The sequence below is a fragment of the Pecten maximus genome, chromosome 5 (genome assembly GCF_902652985.1).
Source record: "Pecten maximus chromosome 5, xPecMax1.1, whole genome shotgun sequence".
NCBI lineage: Eukaryota > Metazoa > Mollusca > Bivalvia > Pectinida > Pectinidae > Pecten > Pecten maximus.
This window is the reverse complement of record NC_047019.1, coordinates 32,767,988-32,789,098: the sequence shown is the minus strand read 5'-3', so window position 1 is coordinate 32,789,098 and position 21,111 is coordinate 32,767,988. Positions and strand designations below refer to the sequence as shown.

At 38.6% G+C, this 21,111-nt stretch overlaps 1 protein-coding gene across 1 annotated transcript in view; it reads left to right on the top strand.

Moving 5' to 3' along the window:
• The window catches only part of LOC117328417 (E3 ubiquitin-protein ligase rnf213-alpha-like), an 84,271-nt gene that overhangs the window by 12,579 nt on the left and 50,581 nt on the right, over positions 1-21,111 (top strand). Inside the window, exons 7-11 of the mRNA XM_033885946.1 lie at positions 2,788-3,193; positions 3,393-3,534; positions 16,796-17,139; positions 18,786-18,949; positions 19,412-19,633. Of these exons, the coding sequence (XP_033741837.1) occupies positions 2,788-3,193; positions 3,393-3,534; positions 16,796-17,139; positions 18,786-18,949; positions 19,412-19,633 (1,278 nt within the window). The remainder of the gene's footprint in view (positions 1-2,787; positions 3,194-3,392; positions 3,535-16,795; positions 17,140-18,785; positions 18,950-19,411; positions 19,634-21,111) is intronic.

Genomic DNA, 21,111 nt, shown 5'->3' with positions numbered 1-21,111 from the left:
TTATATACAGACAGCCACTATATACATACATCCATTATATACAGACAGCCATTATATAAGGCTGCCATTATATACAGACAGCAATTATATACAGACAGCCATTATATACAGACATCCATTATATAAGGCTGCCATTATATACAAACAGCAATTATATACAGACAGCCATTATATACAGCTGTCATTATATACAGACAGCCATTATATACAGACAGCCATTATATATAGGCTGCCATTAAATACAGACAGCCATTGTATACAGACAACCATTATATACAGACAGCCATTATATATAGGCTGCCATTATATATAGGCTGCCATTATATACAGACAGCCATTGTATACAGACAGCCATTATATACGGGCAGCCATTATATACAGACAGCCACTATATACATACATCCATTATATACAGACAGCCATTATATAAGGCTGCCATTATATACAGACAGCAATTATATACAGACAGCCATTATATACAGACAGCCATTATATAAGGCTGCCATTATATACAGACAGCAATTATATACAGACAGCCATTATATACAGCTGTCATTATATACAGACAGCCATTATATACAGACAGCCATTATATATAGGCTGCCATTATATACAGACAGCCATTATATATAGGCTGCCATTATATACAGACAGCCATTATATACAGACAGCCATTATATACCGGCGGCCATTATATACAGACAGTCATTATACGCAGACAGTCATTATATACAGACAGCCATTATATACAGGCAGCCATTATATACAGACTGCCATTATATACAGGCTGCCATTTTATACAGGCTGCCATTATATACAGGCAGCCATTATATATAGACAGCCATTATATATAGACAGCCATTATATACAGGCTGTCATTATATATAGGCTGCCATTATATACAGACAGCCATTATATACAGACAGCCATTGTATACAGACTGCCATTATATACAGACAGCCATTGTATACAGACTGCCATTATATACAGACAGCCATTATGTACGGGCAGCCATTATATACAGACAGCCACTATATACATACATCCATTATATACAGACAGCCATTATATAAGGCTGCCATTATATACAGACAGCAATTATATACAGACAGCCATTATATACAGCTGTCATTATATACAGACAGCCATTATATAAGGCTGCCATTATATACAGACAGCAATTATATACAGACAGACATTATATACAGCTGTCATTATATACAGACAGCCATTATATACAGACAGCCACTATATATAGGCTGCCATTATATACAGACAGCCATTATATACAGACAGCCATTATATACCGGCGGCCATTATATACAGACAGTCATTATACGCAGACAGCCATTATATACAGGCTGCCATTTTATACAGGCTGCCATTATATACAGACAGTCATTATATACAGACAGCCATTATATATAGGCTGCCATTATATACAAACAGCCATTATATACGGGCAGCCATTATATACAGACAGCCATTATATACGGGCAGCCATTATATACAGCTGTCATTATATACAGACAGCAATTATATACAGACAGCCATTATATACAGACAGCCATTATATAAGGCTGCCATTATATACAGACAGCCATTATATACAGCTGTCATTATATACAGACAGCCATTATATACAGACAGCCATTAAATACAGACTGCCATTATATACAGGCTGCCATTTTATACAGGCTGCCATTATATACAGGCAGCCATTATATATAGACAGCCATTGTATACAGGCTGTCATTATATATAGGCTGCCATTATATACAGACAGCCATTATATACAGACATCCATTATACACAGACAGCCATTATATATAGGCTGCCATTATATATAGACAGCCATTATATACAGACAGCAATTATATACAGACAGCCATTATATATAGACAGCCATTATATACAGACAGCCGTAATATACAGACAGCCATTATATATAGACAGCCATTATATACAGACAGCCATTATATACAGACATCCATTATATACAGACAGCCATTTTATACAGACAGCCATTTTATACAGACAGCCGTTATATACTGACAGCCATTATATATAGACAGCCATTTTATACAGACAGCCGTTATATACAGACATCCATTATATACAGACATCCATTATATACAGACAGCCTTTATATATAGACAGCCATCATATACAGGCAGCCATCATATATAGACAGCCATTATATACAGACAGCCATTATATACTGACAGCCATTATATATAGACAGCCATTATATACAGACAGCCATTATATACTGACAGCCATTAAATATAGACAGCCATTTTATACAGACAGCCGTTATATTCAGACATCCATTATATACAGACATCCATTATATACAGGCAGCCATTATATATAGGCTGCCATTATATATATAGACAGCCATTATATATAGACTGCCATTATATACAGACAGCCATTATATACCGTTGGCCATTATATACAGGCAGCCATTATACGCAGACAGCCATTATATATAGGCTGCCATTATATAATTTCTCTAAGCTGCTTTAAATTAAGGATGCCCTAGAATGGCTTTTAAGAGGTTGAAATATGAATATTGTCCAATTTCAGTAACTTTTGTTGAATGTGTAGGTGTATTTGACATTGCAAACACTGTTACTATTTCACTTGTTACCTTTACAACTGTTGGGGTAATATCACAAATATGTGTAATGGTCACTGTGAAATTTGTATGTGTTTATATTTAAAAAATATTTTTCATGAAATTAAAACATGTGTAATAGTTTTAGATATATTTGAATGTAGTGTGGGCGTTGGCATTCACTCCATATTGATGACATTCGACCGGAGGGTGATACGCTAAGGATATCAGAGATGAGAGGCAAATCTGTGGGGAGTTTGATACATCACGCAGTTTTGGAAGAAACTGGGCACGCTACTGAAGTTTCCATGGAAACCAATGTCCCGGAGGATCAAGATGGGCGACAAACAGACATGGATGTGGATGAAGAAGATATCCATCTGGATTTTAACAATATGAATAGAAACCCATCTAACCCAACTCATCATAAACTTCCTGTGGAAAGCCTTGTACTCAGCTGTATTCAGGCTGCATTGGCAATGGTCAAGGACACAAAGATGGACATTGCACGGTCAACAGAAAGGGTCAATCAGCTGTTGGATTTAATTCACTATGGCAAAAGTAATCTAGGTAAAAAATACTTACACAATTCTTTGATTCAGAGCTTATGAGGTACATAATTAACTGCATGGCTGGATTTTCTGATAAAAAAAAATTGATGATATTACAAAAATGAGAATGAAATGCTCAAAGCATGTTTTATCAATCACCACATTTTTTTGAAATATGTATAAATCGACATTGATTTTTAAAAATGGTTAACTTCTAGTGTCCAACAACCTTGTGAAGGGCATATGCAAACATCTGGATGTGTTGATGACTGAGAAAGAAGAAGCTGCTGTCAACCCTGGGAACTGGCTGGCAACGGAGGCTGCTAAAGCTGAAGTTATCAATACAGCAGGGACATTCAGGTAACAATTCAGTGTGGTCTTTCTCTTCACTGTTAGATAGTGGTTTTCTGTTGACACCACCATTAGATAGTGGTTTTCTGGTGACATCACCATTAGGTAGTGGTTTTCTGGTGATATAACCATTAGATAGTGGTTTTCTGTTGACACCACCGTTAGATAATGGTTTTCTGTTGACATCACCATTAGGTAGTGGTTTTCTGGTGACATAACCATTAGATAGTGGTTTTCTGGTGACATCACCATAAGATAGTAGTTTTCTGTTGACATCACCATTAGATAATGGTTTTCTGTTGACATCACCATTAGATAGTGGTTTTCTGTTGACATCACCATTAGATAGTGGTTTTCTGTTGACATCACCATAAGATAGTGGTTTTCTGTTGACACCACTATTAGATAGTGGTTTTCTGGTGACATAACCATTAGATAGTGGTTTTCTGTTGACACCACCATTAGATAGTGGTTTTCTGGTGACATCACCATTAGATAGTAGTTTTCTGGTGACATAACCATTAGATAGTAGTTTTCTGTTGACATCACCATTAGATAATGGTTTTCTGTTGACATCACCATTAGATAGTGGTTTTCTGTTGACATCACCATTAGATAGTGGTTTTCTGTTGACACCACTATTAGATAGTGGTTTTCTGGTGACATAACCATTAGATAGTGGTTTTCTGTTGACACCACCATTAGATAGTGGTTTTCTGGTGACATCACCATTAGATAGTAGTTTTCTGGTGACATAACCATTAGATAGTGGTTTTCTGGTGACATCACCGTTAGATAGTAGTTTTCTGTTGACATCACCATTAGATAATGGTTTTCTGTTGACATCACCATTAGATAGTGGTTTTCTGTTGACATCACCATTAGATAGTGGTTTTCTGTTGACACCACTATTAGATAGTGGTTTTCTGGTGACATAACCATTAGATAGTGGTTTTCTGGTGACATCACCATTAGATAGTAGTTTTCTGGTGACACCACCATTAGATAGTGGTTTTCTGGTGACATCACCATTAGATAGTAGTTTTCTGGTGACATAACCATTAGATAGTAGTTTTCTGGTGACATCACCTTTAGATAGTGGTTTTCTGTTGACATCACCATTAGATAGTGGTTTTCTGTTGACACCACCATTAGATAGTAGTTTTCTGGTGACATCACCATTAGATAGTAGTTTTCTGGTGACATCACCATTAGATAGTAGTTTTCTGGTGACATCACCATTAGATAGTAGTTTTCTGGTGACATAACCATTAGATAGTGGTTTTCTGGTGACATCACCATTAGATAGTAGTTTTCTGGTGACATAACCATTAGATAGTGGTTTTCTGTTGACATCACCATTAGATAATGTTTTTCTGGTGACATCACCATTAGATAGTGATTTTCTGTTGACACCACCGTTAGATAGTGGTTTTCTGTTGACATCACCATAATGTAATGGTTTTCTGTTGACATCACCATTAGATAGTGGTTTTCTGTTGACACCACCATTAGATAGTGGTTTTCTGGTGACATCACTGTTAGATAGTGGTTTTCTGTTGACATAACCATTAGATAGTGGTTTTCTGTTGACACCACTATTAGATAGTGGTTTTCTGGTGACATAACCATTAGATAGTGGTTTTCTGGTGACATCACCATTAGATAGTAGTTTTCTGGTGACACCACCATTAGATAGTGGTTTTCTGTTGACATCACCATTAGATAATGGTTTTCTGGTGACATCACCATTAGATAGTAGTTTTCTGGTGACACCACCATTAGATAATGGTTTTCTGTTGACATCACCTTTAGATAGTGGTTTTCTGGTGACATCACCTTTAGATAGTGGTTTTCTGGTGACATCACCATTAGATAGTGGTTTTCTGGTGACATCACCATTAGATAGTAGTTTTCTGGTGACATCACCATTAGATAGTAGTTTTTAGGTCACCTGAGACGAAGTCTCAAGTGACCTATTCTAATCGCCTTTTGTCCGTCGTCGTCCGTCGTCCGTCGTGCGTCGTCCGTCGTCCGTCGTCCGTCGTCCGTCGTGCGTCCGTAAACTTTTTACATTTTCGACTTCTTCTCCAAAACCACTTAACAAAATTCAATGAAATTTGGCAGAAAGTTTCTATGGCTGAAGGTCAACCAAAATTGTGAATTATATGGTCCCCACCCCCCAGGGGCCTGAGGGGTGGGGCCAAAAAGGGTCAAATTGACTAAAACTTCAAAAATCTTCTTCTCTACTCTCAGATATGGTGGAATCAAATACTCTTCATAGATGGAAGGGTCTTAAGGTGCTTTACCAAAATTGTGAATTGCATGACCCTGGGGTCTCACGTTTGCCCCTGGGGAGGGGGTAAACTTTACTATAATTTATATAGGGAAATCACATTTTTGACTATTATTTGTTGGATTTGAATTGGAATTCATTCTAACTTGTATCAAATTATCAGCATGGGATGACAGTTTGATGGTATGTACATGTTGGCCCTAATTGACCCCCAGGGGCTGGTGGGAGGGGCCAAAAAGGGTCAAATTGACTGAAATTTCAAAAATCTTCTTCTCTACTCTCAGATATGTTAGAATCAAATACTCTTCATAGATGGAAGGCTCTTCAGGTGCTTTACCAAAATTGTGAATTGCATGACCCTGGGGTCTCACGTTTGCCCCTGGGTAGGGGGTAAACTTTACTATAGTTTATATAGGGAAATCACATTTTTGACTATTATTTGTTGGGTTTGTATTGGAATTCATTCTAACTTGGTTCAAATTATCAGCATGGGATTACAGTTTGATGTTATGTACATGTTGGCCCTGGTTGACCCCCAGGGGCTGGTGGGCGGGGCCAAAAAGGGTCAAATTGACTGAAATTTCAAAAATCTTCTTCTCTACTCTCAGATATGTTAGAATCAAATACTCTTCATAGATGGAAGGGTCTTCAGGTGCTTTACCAAAAGTGTGAATTTCATGACCCTGGGGTCTCACGTTTGCCCCTGGGGAGGGGGTAAACTTTACTATAGTTTATATAGGGAAATCACATTTTTGACTATTATTTGTTGGATTTGTATTGGAATTCATTCTAACTTGTATCAAATTATCATCATAGGATGACAGTTTGACGGTATGTACATGTTGGCCCTGGTTGATCCCCAGGGGCTGGTGGGCGGGGCCAAAAAGGGTCAAATTGACTGAAATTTCAAAAATCTTCTTCTCTACTCTCAGATATTGTAGAATCAAATACTCTTCATAGATGGAAGGGTCTTAAGGTACGTTAACAAAAGTGTGAATTTCATGACCCTGGGGTCTCACGTTTGCCCCTGGGGAGGGGGTAAACTTTACTATGGTTTATATAGGGAAATCACATTTTTGACTATTATTTGTTGGATTTGTATTGGAATTCATTCTAACTTGGTTCAAATTATCAGCATGGGATTACAGTTTGATGTTATGTACATATTGGCCCTGATTGACCCCCAGGGGCTGGTGGGCGGGGCCAAAAAGGGTCAAATTGACTGAAATTTCAAAAATCTTCTTCTCTACTCTCAGATATGTTAGAATCAAATACTCTTCATAGATGGAAGGCTCTTCAGGTGCTTTACCAAAAGTGTGAATTTCATGACCCTGGGGTCTCACGTTTGCCCCTGGGTAGGGGGTAAACTTTACTATAGTTTATATAGGGAAATCACATTTTTGACTATTATTTGTTGGATTTGTATTGGAATTCATTCTAACTTGTATCAAATTATCAGCATGGGATGACACTTTGATGGTATGTACATGTTGGCCCTAGTTGACTCCCAGGGGCTGGTGGGCGGGGCCAAAAAGGGTCAAATTGACTAAAATTTCAAAAATCTTCTTCCCTACTCTCAGATATATGGTAGAATCAAATACTCTTCATAGATGGAAGGGTCTTAAGGTGCTTTACCAAAATTGTGAATTTCATGACCCTGGGGTCTCACGTTTGCCCCTGGGGAGGGGGTAAACTTTACTATAGTTTATATAGGGAAATCACATTTTTGACTATTATTTGTTGAATTGGTATTGGAATTCATTCTAACTTGGTTCAAATTATCAGCATGGGATTACAGTTTGATGTTATGTACATGTTGGCCCTGGTTGACTCCCAGGGGCTGGTGGGCGGGGCCAAAAAGGGTCAAATTGACTGAAATTTCAAAAATCTTCTTATCTACTATATGTTGGAATCAAATACTCTTCATAGACTGACCCCATTAGGACTGATGGGTGGGGCCAAAAAGGGTCAATTTAGTTGGCCGAAATATTTCAAATCTCAGGTGACCGTTAAGGCCCTTTGGGCCTCTTGTCTGGTGACATCACCATTAGATAGTAGTTTTCTGGTGACATCACCATTAGATAGTAGTTTTCTGGTGACATCACCATTAGATAGTAGTTTTCTGGTGACATAACCATTAGATTGTGGTTTTCTGATGACATCACCATTAGATAGTAGTTTTCTGGTGACATAACCATTAGATAGTGGTTTTCTGTTGACATCACCATTAGATAATGTTTTTCTGGTGACATCACCATTAGATAGTGATTTTCTGTTGACACCACCGTTAGATAGTGGTTTTCTGTTGACATCACCATAATGTAATGGTTTTCTGTTGACACCACCATTAGATAGTGGTTTTCTGGTGACATCATTGTTAGATAGTGGTTTTCTGTTGACATAACCATTAGATAATGATTTTCTGTTGACATCACCGTTAGATAGTGGTTTTCTGTTGACATCACCATTAGATAGTGGTTTTCTATTGACATCACCGTTAGATAGTGGTTTTCTGGTGACATCACCATTAGATAGTAGTTTTCTGGTGACATCACCATTAGATAGTGGTTTTCTGTTGACATCACCGTTAGAAAGTGGTTTTCTGGTGACATCACCATTAGATAATGGTTTTCTGTTGACACCACCATTAGATAATGGTTTTCTGGTGACATCACCATAAGATAGTAGTTTTCTGGTGACACCACCATTAGATAGTGATTTTCTGTTGACATCACCATTAGATAGTAGTTTTCTGGTGACATCACCATTAGATAGTAGTTTTCTGGTGACATCACCTTTAGATAGTGGTTTTCTGGTGACATCACCATTAGATAGTGGTTTTCTGTTGACATCACCATTAGATAGTGGTTTTCTGGTGACATCACCATTAGATAGTGGTTTTCTGTTCACATCACCATTAGATAATGGTTTTCTGGTGACATCACTGTTAGATAGTGGTTTTCTGTTGACACCACCGTTAGATAATGGTTTTCTGGTGACATCACCATTAGATAGTGGTTTTCTGGTGACATCACCATTAGATAATGGTTTTCTGGTGACATCATCATTAGATAGTGGTTTTCTGTTGACATCACCGTTAGATAGTGGTTTTCTGTTGACACCACCGTTCGATAGTGGTTTTATGTTGACATCACCTTTAGATAGTGATTTTCTGTTGACATCACCATTAGATAGTGGTTTTCTGTTGACATCACCATTAGATAGTGGTTTTCTGTTGACATCACCATTAGATAGTGGTTTTCTGTTGACATCACTGTTAGATAGTGGTTTTCTGTTTACATCACCGTTAGATAGTGGTTTTCTGTTGACAGCACCGTTCGATAGTGGTTTTCTGTTGACATCACCTTTAGATAGTGATTTTCTGGTGACATCACCATTAGATAGTGGTTTTCTGGTAACATCACCATTAGATAGTGATTTTCTGTTGACACCACCATTAGATAGTGGTTTTCTGTTGACACCACCATTAGATAGTGGTTTTCTGTTGACATCACCATTAGATAGTGGTTTTCTGTTGACATCACCGTTAGATAGTGGTTTTCTGTTGACATCACCATTAGATAATGGTTTTCTGTTGACACCACCATTAGATAGTGATTTTCTGTTGACACCACCGTTAGATACTGGTTTTCTGTTGACACCACCGTTAGATAGTAGTTTTCTGTTGACACCACCGTTAGATAGTGGTTTTCTGTTGACATCACCATTAGATAGTGGTTTTCTGTTGACACCACCGTTAGATAATGGTTTTCTGGTGACATCACTGTTAGATAATGGTTTTCTGTTGACTTCACCGTTAGATAGTGGTTTTCTGTTGACATCACTTTTAGATAGTGGTTTTCTGGTGACATCACCATTAGATAGTGGTTTTCTGGTGACATCACCTTTAGATAGTGGTTTTCTGGTGACATCACCGTTAGATAGTGATTTTCTGTTGACATCACCATTAGATAATGGTTTTCTGTTGACATCACCATTAGATAGTGGTTTTCTGGTGACATCACCATTAGATAGTGGTTTTCAGTTGACATCACCATTAGATAATGGTTTTCTGGTGACATCACCATTAGATAGTGGTTTTCTGGTGACATCACCATTAGATAGTAGTTTTCAGTTGACATCACCATTAGATAATGGTTTTCTGGTGACATCACCATTAGATAATGGTTTTCTGGTGACACCACCATTAGATAGTGGTTTTCTGTTGACATCACCGTTAGATAGTGGTTTTCTGTTGACAGTGGTTTTCTGTTGACACCACCGTTAGATAGTAGTTTTCTGTTGACACCACCGTTAGATAGTGATTTTCTGTTGACACCACTGTTAGATAGTGGTTTTCTGTTGACACCACCGTTAGATAGTGGTTTTCTGTTGACATCACTGTTAGATAGTGGTTTTCTGGTGACATCACCGTTAGATAGTGGTTTTCTGATGACATCACCATTAGATAGTAGTTTTCTGGTGACATCACCATTAGATAGTGGTTTTCTGTTGACATCACCGTTAGAAAGTGGTTTTCTGGTGACATCACCATTAGATAATGGTTTTCTGTTGACACCACCATTAGATAATGGTTTTCTGGTGACATCACCATTAGATAGTAGTTTTCTGGTGACATCACCATTAGATAGTAGTTTTTAGGTCACCTGAGACGAAGTCTCAAGTGACCTATTCTAATCGCCTTTTGTCCGTCGTCGTCCGTCGTCCGTCGTGCGTCGTGCGTCGTCCGTCGTCCGTCGTGCGTCCGTAAACTTTTTACATTTTCGACTTCTTCTCCAAAACCACTTAACAAAATTCAATGAAATTTGGCAGAAAGTTTCTATGGCTGAAGGTCAACCAAAATTGTGAATTATATGGTCCCCACCCCCCAGGGGCCTGAGGGGTGGGGCCAAAAAGGGTCAAATTGACTAAAACTTCAAAAATCTTCTTCTCTACTCTCAGATATGGTGGAATCAAATACTCTTCATAGATGGAAGGGTCTTAAGGTGCTTTACCAAAATTGTGAATTGCATGACCCTGGGGTCTCACGTTTGCCCCTGGGGAGGGGGTAAACTTTACTATAATTTATATAGGGAAATCACATTTTTGACTATTATTTGTTGGATTTGAATTGGAATTCATTCTAACTTGTATCAAATTATCAGCATGGGATGACAGTTTGATGGTATGTACATGTTGGCCCTAATTGACCCCCAGGGGCTGGTGGGAGGGGCCAAAAAGGGTCAAATTGACTGAAATTTCAAAAATCTTCTTCTCTACTCTCAGATATGTTAGAATCAAATACTCTTCATAGATGGAAGGCTCTTCAGGTGCTTTACCAAAATTGTGAATTGCATGACCCTGGGGTCTCACGTTTGCCCCTGGGTAGGGGGTAAACTTTACTATAGTTTATATAGGGAAATCACATTTTTGACTATTATTTGTTGGGTTTGTATTGGAATTCATTCTAACTTGGTTCAAATTATCAGCATGGGATTACAGTTTGATGTTATGTACATGTTGGCCCTGGTTGACCCCCAGGGGCTGGTGGGCGGGGCCAAAAAGGGTCAAATTGACTGAAATTTCAAAAATCTTCTTCTCTACTCTCAGATATGTTAGAATCAAATACTCTTCATAGATGGAAGGGTCTTCAGGTGCTTTACCAAAAGTGTGAATTTCATGACCCTGGGGTCTCACGTTTGCCCCTGGGGAGGGGGTAAACTTTACTATAGTTTATATAGGGAAATCACATTTTTGACTATTATTTGTTGGATTTGTATTGGAATTCATTCTAACTTGTATCAAATTATCATCATAGGATGACAGTTTGACGGTATGTACATGTTGGCCCTGGTTGATCCCCAGGGGCTGGTGGGCGGGGCCAAAAAGGGTCAAATTGACTGAAATTTCAAAAATCTTCTTCTCTACTCTCAGATATTGTAGAATCAAATACTCTTCATAGATGGAAGGGTCTTAAGGTACGTTAACAAAAGTGTGAATTTCATGACCCTGGGGTCTCACGTTTGCCCCTGGGGAGGGGGTAAACTTTACTATGGTTTATATAGGGAAATCACATTTTTGACTATTATTTGTTGGATTTGTATTGGAATTCATTCTAACTTGGTTCAAATTATCAGCATGGGATTACAGTTTGATGTTATGTACATATTGGCCCTGATTGACCCCCAGGGGCTGGTGGGCGGGGCCAAAAAGGGTCAAATTGACTGAAATTTCAAAAATCTTCTTCTCTACTCTCAGATATGTTAGAATCAAATACTCTTCATAGATGGAAGGCTCTTCAGGTGCTTTACCAAAAGTGTGAATTTCATGACCCTGGGGTCTCACGTTTGCCCCTGGGTAGGGGGTAAACTTTACTATAGTTTATATAGGGAAATCACATTTTTGACTATTATTTGTTGGATTTGTATTGGAATTCATTCTAACTTGTATCAAATTATCAGCATGGGATGACACTTTGATGGTATGTACATGTTGGCCCTAGTTGACTCCCAGGGGCTTGTGGGCGGGGCCAAAAAGGGTCAAATTGACTAAAATTTCAAAAATCTTCTTCCCTACTCTCAGATATATGGTAGAATCAAATACTCTTCATAGATGGAAGGGTCTTAAGGTGCTTTACCAAAATTGTGAATTTCATGACCCTGGGGTCTCACGTTTGCCCCTGGGGAGGGGGTAAACTTTACTATAGTTTATATAGGGAAATCACATTTTTGACTATTATTTGTTGAATTGGTATTGGAATTCATTCTAACTTGGTTCAAATTATCAGCATGGGATTACAGTTTGATGTTATGTACATGTTGGCCCTGGTTGACTCCCAGGGGCTGGTGGGCGGGGCCAAAAAGGGTCAAATTGACTGAAATTTCAAAAATCTTCTTATCTACTATATGTTGGAATCAAATACTCTTCATAGACTGACCCCATTAGGACTGATGGGTGGGGCCAAAAAGGGTCAATTTAGTTGGCCGAAATATTTCAAATCTCAGGTGACCGTTAAGGCCCTTTGGGCCTCTTGTCTGGTGACATCACCATTAGATAGTAGTTTTCTGGTGACATCACCATTAGATAGTAGTTTTCTGGTGACATAACCATTAGATTGTGGTTTTCTGATGACATCACCATTAGATAGTAGTTTTCTGGTGACATAACCATTAGATAGTGGTTTTCTGTTGACATCACCATTAGATAATGTTTTTCTGGTGACATCACCATTAGATAGTGATTTTCTGTTGACACCACCGTTAGATAGTGGTTTTCTGTTGACATCACCATAATGTAATGGTTTTCTGTTGACACCACCATTAGATAGTGGTTTTCTGGTGACATCATTGTTAGATAGTGGTTTTCTGTTGACATAACCATTAGATAATGATTTTCTGTTGACATCACCGTTAGATAGTGGTTTTCTGTTGACATCACCATTAGATAGTGGTTTTCTATTGACATCACCGTTAGATAGTGGTTTTCTGGTGACATCACCATTAGATAGTAGTTTTCTGGTGACATCACCATTAGATAGTGGTTTTCTGTTGACATCACCGTTAGAAAGTGGTTTTCTGGTGACATCACCATTAGATAATGGTTTTCTGTTGACACCACCATTAGATAATGGTTTTCTGGTGACATCACCATAAGATAGTAGTTTTCTGGTGACACCACCATTAGATAGTGATTTTCTGTTGACATCACCATTAGATAGTAGTTTTCTGGTGACATCACCATTAGATAGTAGTTTTCTGGTGACATCACCTTTAGATAGTGGTTTTCTGGTGACATCACCATTAGATAGTGGTTTTCTGTTGACATCACCATTAGATAGTGGTTTTCTGGTGACATCACCATTAGATAGTGGTTTTCTGTTCACATCACCATTAGATAATGGTTTTCTGGTGACATCACTGTTAGATAGTGGTTTTCTGTTGACACCACCGTTAGATAATGGTTTTCTGGTGACATCACCATTAGATAGTGGTTTTCTGGTGACATCACCATTAGATAATGGTTTTCTGGTGACATCATCATTAGATAGTGGTTTTCTGTTGACATCACCGTTAGATAGTGGTTTTCTGTTGACACCACCGTTCGATAGTGGTTTTATGTTGACATCACCTTTAGATAGTGATTTTCTGTTGACATCACCATTAGATAGTGGTTTTCTGTTGACATCATCATTAGATAGTGGTTTTCTGTTGACATCACCATTAGATAGTGGTTTTCTGTTGACATCACTGTTAGATAGTGGTTTTCTGTTTACATCACCGTTAGATAGTGGTTTTCTGTTGACAGCACCGTTCGATAGTGGTTTTCTGTTGACATCACCTTTAGATAGTGATTTCCTGGTGACATCACCATTAGATAGTGGTTTTCTGGTAACATCACCATTAGATAGTGATTTTCTGTTGACACCACCATTAGATAGTGGTTTTCTGTTGACACCACCATTAGATAGTGGTTTTCTGTTGACATCACCATTAGATAGTGGTTTTCTGTTGACATCACCGTTAGATAGTGGTTTTCTGTTGACATCACCATTAGATAATGGTTTTCTGTTGACACCACCATTAGATAGTGATTTTCTGTTGACACCACCGTTAGATACTGGTTTTCTGTTGACACCACCGTTAGATAGTAGTTTTCTGTTGACACCACCGTTAGATAGTGGTTTTCTGTTGACATCACCATTAGATAGTGGTTTTCTGTTGACACCACCGTTAGATAATGGTTTTCTTTTGACATCACTGTTAGATAATGGTTTTCTGTTGACTTCACCGTTAGATAGTGGTTTTCTGTTGACATCACTATTAGATAGTGGTTTTCTGGTGACATCACCATTAGATAGTGGTTTTCTGGTGACATCACCTTTAGATAGTGGTTTTCTGGTGACATCACCGTTAGATAGTGATTTTCTGTTGACATCACCATTAGATAATGGTTTTCTGTTGACATCACCATTAGATAGTGGTTTTCTGGTGACATCACCATTAGATAGTGGTTTTCAGTTGACATCACCATTAGATAATGGTTTTCTGGTGACATCACCATTAGATAGTGGTTTTCTGGTGACATCACCATTAGATAGTAGTTTTCAGTTGACATCACCATTAGATAATGGTTTTCTGGTGACATCACCATTAGATAATGGTTTTCTGGTGACACCACCATTAGATAGTGGTTTTCTGTTGACATCGCCGTTAGATAGTGGTTTTCTGTTGACAGTGGTTTTCTGTTGACACCACCGTTAGATAGTAGTTTTCTGTTGACACCACCGTTAGATAGTGATTTTCTGTTGACACCACTGTTAGATAGTGGTTTTCTGTTGACACCACCGTTAGATAGTGGTTTTCTGTTGACATCACTGTTAGATAGTGGTTTTCTGGTGACATCACCGTTAGATAGTGGTTTTCTGATGACATCACCATTAGATAGTAGTTTTCTGGTGACATCACCATTAGATAGTGGTTTTCTGTTGACATCACCGTTAGAAAGTGGTTTTCTGGTGACATCACCATTAGATAATGGTTTTCTGTTGACACCACCATTAGATAATGGTTTTCTGGTGACATCACCATAAGATAGTAGTTTTCTGGTGACACCACCATTAGATAGTGATTTTCTGTTGACATCACCATTAGATAGTAGTTTTCTGGTGACATCACCATTAGATAGTAGTTTTCTGGTGACATCACCTTTAGATAGTGGTTTTCTGGTGACATCACCATTAGATAGTGATTTTCTGTTGACACCACCATTAGATAGTGGTTTTCTGTTGACACCACCATTAGATAGTGGTTTTCTGTTGACATCACCATTAGATAATGGTTTTCTGGTGACATCACCATTAGATAGTGGTTTTCTGTTGACATCACCATTAGATAATGGTTTTCTGGTGACATCACCATTAGATAGTGGTTTTCTGGTGACATCACCGTTAGATAATGGTTTTCTGTTGACTTTATCATTGTTAAGTGGTTTTCTGGTGACATCATCAATATAAAGTAGTTTTTGTGTCGCCTGGAAAAATGACCTTTTAGGTATGACCTTGTTGGCATTGGCATTGTCCACAATGCTTTCCATGCGATAACTTAAGTTCCCTTTGGCCAATCAAACTCAAACTTCATTCTGTGCTTTCTTTCTAAAAGTGCTTGCTTGGGATTGCTTTTTATGTTTGAAGATCAAAGGTCAAAGGCACTGGTACTATAAATAGAAAGACTCAGGTGTTCCTTAGGCAATCAGATACAAACTTCATACAGTGCTTCCTTACCAAAAGTGTGTGCTTAGATTGCTTTTCAGGTTCAAATGTCAAAGGTCTTTGTTACTATAAATAGAAAGTCTACGCAATGGTTTCCGTGCAATAACCTGAGTTGCCAGGGGCAAATCAAACTCGAACTTCATAAGTGCTTACTTAGGATAGCTTTTCATGTTCAAAGGTCAAAGGTCAATGTCACTGTTACTATTAATACAAAATTGGTATCCAAGCAATAACTTGAGTTCCCTTGGACCAGTCAAACTCAAACTTTGTGTAGTGCTTCCTTATCAAATATTTTGCTTAGGATTGCTTTTCAGGTTTGAATGTCAAAGGTCAAGGTCACTGTTACTCTAGATAGAAAATGTGTTTCCATGTGATAACTCAAGTTTTCCTTAGCTAATCAGACTCAAACTTCGTTCTTTGCTTCCTTACCAAAAGTGCTTGCTTAGTTTGCTTTTCAGGTTCAAAGGTCAAGGTCAGTGTTGCTATGAATAGAAAATAGGTTTGCATGCAATAACTTTAGATCCCTTGTGCCAATCAAAAGCAAACTTGATACATTGCTTTCTTACAGGAAGTGCTTCCTTGTTTTAAAATTCATCTCCTTACTTGGTGTGCAGAAGCCACATCCACTTCCCTGGAATGCTTGTCTTGTAGTTTTAACTATACTAAACTTTTGTCTTAACATAGTTTACTGATAATTTATTTTTTAGGCGGGCATGGATCCAGTGTTTGGAGACTAAAGTGACCCCGATACTGACTGGGATCATTGCATTCATGGATACAAACAGGAATTTGGAGAGTTTGTACCGGGCCACAGATGGGGACTGGGTCCAGCAACTGTGGCTGGGAACCATCAACTGTACCAAGGCTACAGGTCTACAATACTCTCAGCTGGTGTCGCCTGGTCATTCCCATCAAGAACTTCCTGAGGTGATGGTCAGACACACAGGGACAGATGGTCACCTGTTCACTGCCCAGATGCCGTTCTCATGGATCTTCTACAGGCTGATAGAGGATTTACTGAACACCACAATGATTAATACACCTGACACAGGTAATGATTCTTATTAATAGTCTAAAATTTACAAATTGATTGCTATTCTACATGGTCTTCACTGAAGGTTCTCACACACTGTGATTGCTAGTTAAGAAGGAAACACAACCAGAAATATGTACCCATAAACCATGATGTATTTAAGCGAGGAGAAGGCTTAGAAAGTTGTAAAATGTACCCTTTTTGTCATTTTCAAGGCAATAAAAATATGTTTAAACCAAATGTGTGGCCAGTCTGCCATAAGATTTCTCCCCTCTATCCTGACTAACCTTGAGGTATAACCACAGTTGTAGTGTCCTGTCCAGTCAGTCATTGAGTAGTGTCCTATCCAGTCAGCCAATGAGAAGTGTCTTATCCAGTCAACCAATGAGTAGTGTCCTATCCAGTCAGCCAATGAGTAGTGTCCTATCCAGTCAGTCAATGAGTAGTGTCCTATCCAGTCAGTCAATGATTAGTGTCATATCCAGTCAGTCAATGAGTAGTGTCCTATCCAGTCTGCCAATGAGAAGTGTCTTATCCAGTCAGCCAATGAGTAGTGTCTTATCCAGTCAGCCAATGAGTAGTGTCCTATCCAGTCAGCCAATGAGTAGTGTCCTATCCAGTCAGTCAATGAGTAGTGTCCTATCCAGTCAGCCAATGAGTAGTGTCCTATCCAGTCAGTCAATGAGTAGTGTCTTATCCAGTCAGACAATTAGTAGTGTCCTATCAAGTCAACCAATGAGTAGTGTCCTATCCAGTCAGTCAATTAGTAGTGTCCTATCAAGTCAACCAATGAATAGTGTCTTATCCAGTCAACCAATGAATAGTGTCTTATCCAGTCAGCCAATGAGAAGTGTCCTATCCAGTCAGTCTATAAGTAGTGTCCTATCCAGTCAGCCAATGAGTAGTGTCCTATCCAGTCAGTCAATGATTAGTGTCTTATCCAGTCAGCCGGTGAGAAGTGTCCTATCCAGTCAGCCAATGAGTAGTGTCCTATCTAGTCAGCCAATGAGTAGTGTCTTATCCAGTCAGCTAATGTGTAGTGTCTTATACAGTCAGCCAATGAGTAGTGTATTATCCAGTCAGCCAATGAGAAGTGTCCTATCCAGCCAGCCAATGAGTAGTGTCCTATCAAATCAGCCAATGTGATAATGTTTTCTTTCCAGACTCCCTTGATAAAGTGAACACAGTAGTGTCCTATCCAGTCTGCCAATGAGTAGTGTCCTATCCAGTCAGTCAATTAGTAGTGTCCTATCAAGTCAACCAATGAATAGTGTCTTATCCAGTCAGCCAATGAGAAGTGTCCTATCCAGTCAGTCTATAAGTAGTGTCCTATCCAGTCAGCCAATGAGTAGTGTCCTATCCAGTCAGTCAATGAGTAGTGTCTTATCAAGTCAGCTAATGAGTAGTGTCCTATCCAGTCAGTTAATGATTAGTGTCTTATCCAGTCAGCCAGTGAGAAGTGTCCTATCCAGTCAGCCAATGAGTAGTGTCCTATTTAGTCAGCCAATGAGTAGTGTCTTATCCAGTCAGCTAATGTGTAGTGTCTTATACAGTCAGCCAATGAGTAGTGTATTATCCAGTCAGCCAATGAGAAGTGTCCTATCCAGTCAGCCAATGAGTAGTGTCCTATCAAATCAGCCAATGTGATAATGTTTTCTTTCCAGACTCCCTTGATAAAGTGAACACAGTTAGGAATATCTTGGCCAGCCAGCCGATAGGTATCATGCTCCAGCCCCTCATTGACAGAGACAGACAAAGTATCCTGAAGGCCTATATCAGTGACTTTGTCTACATGATGTATCCGGTGTCATCTCTACAGGAACATCAGGTAATGCTTTATTGAACATGATGTCAGTCATGATTCACCAGCGGTAGTATATATTGTTTGATGACCTTGGCCATAGTTTATGGGTTATAAAGGTCAAATATGTTAGAAATATATAAGAATCTTTTTAAGATACAGAAGACCATGGAGAGTCCTGATATTGGCAATAAATTACAGTATATTATACTGATTCACCAATACATCAGTGAGTCATTACACCTCTGTTAGTAATGCTGTATACCTTTTCCTGAAACATCTCTAACAATTAGTTAACATCAAATTCAAATGAAAAAAGAATTGCCATTATTCCTGAACAATATCCCATGTATAAAATGGTGATAAAGGCCCTTTGGGTCTCTTTATTTGACTTTTAAGATGCAATTGTAAATCAGAAAACATGTTCATATTTAGACATTTTGACAGTGCTGAGTTCCTTGTTAGTTGTCAGTTAATTTAATCTTACAGCTTGTTTGTGAGAGTGTGTACATTGGATCCAGTTCTATCCTCCAACACCAGGCTGGTGATGGAGTTGCCATGTTGATAGCCATTCATTTAGCATATCACCAGAATGTCAGCAGGTTCCGTAACTTCTCTAGTCTCAACCGAGTGTGGCCAGAATGTAGTGAGACCATCATAGATTTTCAGGCAAGCAGTCCAAACTTCTTCCTCTGCACTGATGAAGAAATGGTGAGTGATGTATCTTTGTTCGGAAGGGGTAGGGGTAAAATATTTTATGAACCTCTGAACAGATTTAGTTCTAATTTTACCTATAGCATCACACTATGGACAGGTTTATCTCATTGATGAGGTAGGGGTGAAGGATGTACATATTTCAAACTCATTTCCCATGTTACTTTTTCTAGCAAATTGCTTAATTTAGATTAAATAGGAAAACAAATCAGTTCCAAGGTATGTGTGTTGTTCAGTGGAGCATGGATACCTTAGGTACAAGGTATGCATGGTGAATAAAACACATACTTATAAGTAGAAGGAATTAATCACAACATGTGTCTCCAGTGTCGTTTCATGTATGATTTCGAGCTTATGCCGTGGTGCTCCGTCTGTCGTCCAGCCAGCCGGCCATCCGGCATCAACTTTTTCATTTAAACAACTTTTTCTCAATAAACAAGAGGCCCAGGGACTTGGTATTGGGTCTGTAGCATACTGGGGTGAAGGACTACAAAGTATGTTCAAACAAATGACATTGACCTTCATTTAAGGTCACATGGGTCAAATAGGCTATAATCTTCAAACAACTTCTTCTCAATAACCAAGAGGCCCAGGGACTTGATATGAGGCTTTAGCATGCTGGGGTGAAGGACTACCAAGTTTGTTCAAATGAATGACTTTGACCTACATTCAAGGTCACAGGGGTGAAATCGGCTTAAATCTGTAAACAATAATATTGCGATAGCTAAGAGCCTCCAAAACCTGATATTAGGCCAATGAAATGCTGGAATGAAGGACTAGAAAATTTATAATATGAATAAAACTAGTTAACAATGATATTTGAATAAATAGGTAATCAACATAGTATCTTTACAAATGACCTCAATCAACTTCAAAGTTGTTGTAGAGCCAGGTGAGCGATACAGGCCCATTGGGCCTCTTGTTCATTCAAACAAACTTAAATTGGGCTCCATCCGTCCGTCCGTCCGTCTGTGTCCGTCCGAGATTCTTTTCCAGGCTATAACTCCATAACCGTTCAACGCAGCTCCTTGAAACTTTCTGTATATATCAGACTAGTGCCCTAGTTTTGCCTTTTGCTATTGTGGACCTTCCATTTTCGGTATTTTTTCTGTCACCATGGAAACTTATTAAAAAATACCAAATTACTGTTTCCTTTTGTTTCCGGGCTATAACTCAAAAACCGTTTAACGCAGCTCCTTGAAACTTTCTGTATATATCAGACTAGTGCCCTAGTTATGCCTTTTGCTATTGGGGACCTTCCATTTTCGGTATTTTTTCTGTCACCATGGAAACTTATTAAAAAATACCAAATTACTGTTTCCTTTTGTTTCTTGGCTATAACTCCAAAACTGTTCAACGCAGCTCCTTGAAACATTCTGTATATATCAGACTAGTGCCCTAGTTATGCCTTTTGCTATTGGGGACCTTCCATTTTCGGTATTTTTTCTGTCACCATGGAAACTTATTAAAAAATA